Here is a 5,687-nt window from a genome sequence, read left to right as displayed (position 1 = left end):
TCAGAAGGCAGAATCAGTCCTAGCCTTCCTCCCTGATTCTGACAATCCTTAGAATTTCTTGGTTTATAATCTTGCCTTGTAAAAACCCTATGCCTAGCTGCGATAGGGTTATATAGCTGCGACTCATAGCGACCCTATGTACAACAGCCCTAAACTCCTCTCTGTCCTGTGCCAATCGCACTGTCTCTGACACTCCCATCCCAGTTATCCCAGTCACTGAATCAATCCACCTCATAGAGGGCCTTCCTCCTAATTATTAAAAATGTCCAATTCTGAGAAAGTCTACAAATGCTAGTTAACCCTACACTGCTTGCCATGTATAAGCCCTACAATTCTAACTCACTGTTTCTGGGTATAGTCTTCCAATTGGTATTGTGTATATAACAAGTTGGTACTGTGACTACAACAAATATTTGTGTATAAAGCAAATTGGAACTGTGAATATAAAAAATCTTTAAATGTTTTCAATATCATTTCCTTTGTTCAAGTCTAACCTTAATATACTAGAGACAATACCATTATATAAAGTTAAAATGATAAAATTTTGCAATGGGGAAAATTGGAAATAATAAGAGAAAAAATATTTTATATTCATATAATGGAATCATAAAGATCAATACAAATAAACACTAGATAAAGAAAAATGTACTAAAATTTCAAAAATTACAAGACAAAACAATGAACAAAAGTAAAACATAAGAATATATATGCCATGATTTCATCTTACAAGTTCCAAAACAGGCAGAAGTAGACTGTAGTTTTCTTTATGCTACCAATAAAAATCACATTGCTTTAGAGAACAAGAAAGATCAATTTTATAAAGGGGGTGAGAGAATGTTCCTATCTGGAATGAGATGAAATATGTACTCATTATGTGCAAACTCTGTCCACTTACTATCCCACACATATTATAAAAAATCATGGTGCCATAGTGATTTAGTGATTTAGACCTCCACTGATAACCAAAAAAATATGGTAGTTTGAATTTGTTAGTTGTCCACAGAAGAAAGGTGTGACAGTCTCCTTCCATAAAGCCCTGGAAACCTCCTGGGGCAGTTCTATTCTGCCCCCAGGGTCATTATGCTTCAGAAGTGATTCAAGGGCAAAAAGCTTCTTTTGGGAATTTTAAAATATAGTTTTTGCTTTAATTCTTTTATTATCAAATTATTTTTTTAAGGTTTTGTTTGTAGAAACTTGTGAGCAGTGGGCCAGTCTGGATGCAACAGGATGCTTAGTTCACCTTATAAGATTTTTCAGTCAAAGTGGATTCTCATGAAGGCTTGGGCTAAATTAACACAGTTGTGGTGCTGCTCCTATATTGATGTTTTACACATTCCACAGTGTGGAGAGCACTCTCTTATACTGATCCTATAGCTGTGGATTATTTGAGAGATCATGGGTCCATAAGTAAGGTTGGGGGAGATCATTCCCCCAATGGGGCGAGGAAAGTCTATTATTTTTTTTTTTTGCCTTTTTCACGATTTTTTCTGTGTTGTTTGCATAATTTCGAGTGAGCAGGTGTGCTTTTTTTTATTCAAAAAAACTTTTTTTTTTTTTTACAACCATTGTGTGTTCTTTTCTGTGGAACTCACAATGCTGATTCCTAATTAAATCCCAGGCCTGTGTGCTGTGTGTGAGGGTTGTGTAAATGGAAAGTCTATTATTAAAGTCTCTGATACCACAGACTACCTCCCGGATTTTCTAGCCATTATCTCATTTTCTGAAGGGTCAGTCCCGTCATTATAGCATCAGCTATGTAGAATGAAATAAAATATAGCTAAAATCAATAAAAACCTTAATCACTTTTTAGAATATATGTTAACATTAAGACATAGAAGAAGCATCATAATCCACCAGATGCATACATCCAAATAAACATGTTTCATTTTAATCCATTAGGTATATCTTGACTGCTTTTCTGATCTCTGGAATTTAACTGGAGAAAGTTATTCCCTTGTTCTGAGTGTTCCTCAGTGTAACATGAGATCTCCTTACTGCTTGACAAATTTATTCATTCCTTTATCCTCAGCTATTATTTCTCCTTCCTCTCATTTATCATGTAATTTTATCCCAGCTTGCCCCCCTTGGAATGGGACATCAGAGTTAGGTATTTTTCCAGCCCAAATAGCATTAACAAGTCCAGTCTGATGAGTTGTTCGCCTTTGGTCCATTCCAATTCATGTTGGATAGGGTTACACAGGTACACCACCAGCAGGCCGTCTCAGCTGAACAGTTATATTCTCTGGTAATCCTGCTTTTTCAAGATGGGATGAAGGTACAATCCACTCCATTATACTTTTGATAATTCTTGCATATGCATTTAAAGGTAATGTTACAGTTGTTTGTTCAGGAATCACTTTGCTTAGCTGCATCCCTTGAACCTGAAACTGCAGCATCTGGTAACAAGAAAACAATTTCAAGTGTTATGGAGAAGAAGTGTGTAGTAGGATCATCATCTTCCCCTACTCTTTCTTTCCAAATATACCTGAGAAACACAGTGATCTGTCCAGAGATGAGACATCTTTGGATCCTCTCATATTGAGTGTATGCACACAATCTTGATGGCGTGTGAGCCAGCCCTTCATACCCTCACCTTCTCTTGTTTTAGATAACAAGTGTTTCTATTGTTTATTCCAATTCTCTATCAGATCGTTATTCTGACGGTGATAGGCAACATGGCATGTACGTATAATATGATGTTTCTTTGCCTGTTGTTACACTTTGTATTCTTTAAGTTGCAATCCTTGGTCTGAGGATATATAACTTCAGGGCCCAAATTACAGTGGTACAGTATTTTTTGTTTTAGTTCTTTAATGGCATTTTTGGCACTTGCATCAGTTACAGGATATTTGTTTCAATTACTGGCAAGCCTCAATTCAGAATAAGTATCTGTTCTTGTGAGGAACCATTTAGAGCCACCTGGTGCTACTGGTGACATTGGTCTGATATAATTGACTGGCCAACCATGTGCAGGACCTTCCCCTTTGGGACTCTGTCCCATACACCACCTTTTTCCCTTGCTGGTAAGTAGAGTAATCTTTATTGGTGTTCTGTGCCTCAGCTCATGTCTATGTTGCTACTGCATTGCTATGTCCACTCAATTTATGGACTCAGTTGGCATCCTCAAGAGAATGCACCAACATGTCCACTTGCTGATTGTAATCACTGATTCTGATCCTGGCAAGGGATTCTTTTGATGGGGATTGACATGTCCAGCTCTAGTGCACTCCCTAAATTCCCAGAGTGCTTTACATAGGTCCATGTCACACACTGGTGTCCCTTGGCATCCACTTCCTAAATAACATGGCTCCAGAAACCCTATAAACTTTGATAAATACCGATAGTTGTAGAGGGGTTTCAAGCCTTTTGTTCATAGGTCCTCTATGAGTTGTGCTCCACTCAAAGGCAATCAACAACAACAACAAATTTGCCTGACCATCTGGGTAAGCCACTAACTACTGAATCAGTCAAACTTCAAGCACATAAACTCTCACCATTGCCCAACTCCTCAGTAGCGTCTAGGAAGATATCGTGTAGTCCAGCCCATTGTGCAGATCTGTTCTTGCTTTCCTCAGTGTGGTGGCTTTCCACATCAAATGTTTTCTGCATACTCTGAAATTGTCATCTGTGAACCAAGTATCCCTTTGCTGAGCAGCAGGAAGTTGTTCATAGGGCATTTCCCATGTGGCAATGTGCTCTTACAGCCTCTTCGGGGCTTCCAGGGTAGGACCAATGGGTCCTACTTGTTCTTGGATATTGTGGGTGCCTCCCTCCATTCCCCAAGTAGCTTGTTCCTAGAGGAACCATTTTCATTTTATCATGAAACTATTTTAGGCCCCATTTTCTTTCTTAGAGTTTCCCTGGCATCACCCATATGAAGACATGATGGATGTTTTGGGTGTCATAATAATCTTAATCCTCCTGTCACTGAAGCAATCTCAGCCAATACACAGTAGCAGGCAAGTAACTGTATTTCAAATGACATGTACCTTGCAGAAGCATCAGGAAATGTCCTTGTCCAGAATCCTAGTGGTTACTGCAGGCAGCTTTCCTAGGTTTTTTTTCATAAGCTGCAGCGGCACAAGCATACGTAGCAGATCCCTTGAGAGTCATATCAAAATGTGGATCATAAGGGACTAGAGGCAAGGAAAGTGAGACTGCTTTCTGTATTTCAGCCATAGCCTGCTGCTGCTCAGGTCCCCATTCAAATGCAATTTTCTTTCTAGTAACTTTATGGATTGGAGCTAACACTATTCCAAAATAGAGATATGGGTCATACAAAATCCAAACAGACCAAACAAACATTGAGCCTCCTGTTTAGTCTCTGTGACAACAACTGCTTTTTGGTTGCCTGTCAATGTCATGAGTGGTTTCTGCCCAGGTTATTCCCAAGAATTTTACTTTTTGGGCAGAGCCCTGAAATTTGCTGCATTTATCAAGCAACCTCTGTTGATCATGTGGGCAACCACTGTTTTCAAATCATGTCTAGCCTGTTTTTCAGTGTTTTCTATTAACAGCATATCATCAATGTAATGTATAATTACACTTGATAACTAGACCGAGTCCAAGTCTCTTCTAGCCACGTTATGGCAGTAGGCTGGTGATTTCAGATAACCCTGTGTTAAGACCACAAATGTAAACTGAGATCCTTCCCATATGCAAGCAAACTGTGGCTGGTTCTTTTCAGAGATTGGGATGGAAAAAAATGAGTGTTTATTAGATCCGTCACTGAGTACCAATCTTCTTTTGTCTACTGTATTTTCTGCTATTTTCTGTTGATACCATGTCTGGGACTGCTGAAGCCACAGGTGGCACTATTTTATTTAGGCTTGCTGTACAGAGGTAATTTGTCGTTGCTATGATGCTAAACACTGTGACACTGATATGCCAAATGGGATAATGGTTACCCATGGTGGACAGTGTTTGCTGGAGTTTCTCAATTAAAACAAGCTTGGAAGCAAGAATGACATCCACTTCTGAAATGGCTGGCCTCCAGAAATTCTATAAACAGTGCTCAGGCATTTTGTTCATAGGGTCTCTATGACTCGTCTATGACTCGACGGCACCTAACAACAATAACAATGACAACACAGAAAGAGCTGCGTTGGCCTAGTGGACAGAAAGTTTTGTTCATAGGGTCTCTATGAGTCGTCTATGACTCGACGGCACCTAACAACAATAACAATGACAACATAGAAAGAGCTGCGTTGGCCTAGTGGACAGAAAGTTATGCTACCAAGCCCAAGGTGGTGAATGATTTTAATCTGCAGCTCTCAGACCTGGTTCCAATTATTTTGTTTGTTTGTTTGTTTCTTTCTTTTTGCCAAACATCCTTCTAGGTGCTATAGCACTGGTCTGTGCATTGCTATACAGAGATAACTCATGGTTGCAATGATGCTAAACACTGTGACACTGTTGTGTCAAATATGATAATGGTTACTCATGGTAGACAGTGTTTGGTGGAACTTCCTGATTAAAACAAGCTTGGAAGAAGGAATGGCATTCACTTCTGAAATGGCTTGCCTCCGGAAACTCTATGAACAGTGCTCAGGCCTTTCATTCATAGGGTTGTCTACAAATCGACGGCACCTAACAACAAACAACAACAGTCTACAGTTGACCTCAATGAAACATCTGCCTTTTTTATAGGCCATAAAAGGATAGTTAAACAAAGAATTCTTTTTTTT

At 39.2% G+C, this 5,687-nt stretch overlaps 1 protein-coding gene across 1 annotated transcript in view; it reads right to left on the bottom strand.

Annotated features, from left to right (window-relative positions):
- Positions 1–2,192: 2,192 nt before the first annotated feature.
- The window catches only part of LOC102852970, a 14,255-nt gene continuing 10,760 nt past the window's right edge, over positions 2,193–5,687 (bottom strand). The window contains exons 2-4 of the mRNA XM_006896967.1: positions 4,038–4,250; positions 3,703–3,794; positions 2,193–2,396 (exon numbers count right to left, since the gene is read on the bottom strand). Of these exons, the coding sequence (XP_006897029.1) occupies positions 2,193–2,396; positions 3,703–3,794; positions 4,038–4,250 (509 nt within the window). The remainder of the gene's footprint in view (positions 2,397–3,702; positions 3,795–4,037; positions 4,251–5,687) is intronic.

The sequence above is a fragment of the Elephantulus edwardii genome, unplaced genomic scaffold (assembly GCF_000299155.1).
Source record: "Elephantulus edwardii isolate Elephantulus edwardi_28Jun2011 unplaced genomic scaffold, EleEdw1.0 scaffold00194, whole genome shotgun sequence".
In the NCBI taxonomy this organism is placed as follows: Eukaryota; Metazoa; Chordata; class Mammalia; order Macroscelidea; family Macroscelididae; genus Elephantulus; species Elephantulus edwardii.
This window is presented reverse-complemented; position numbering and strand designations above follow the sequence as displayed.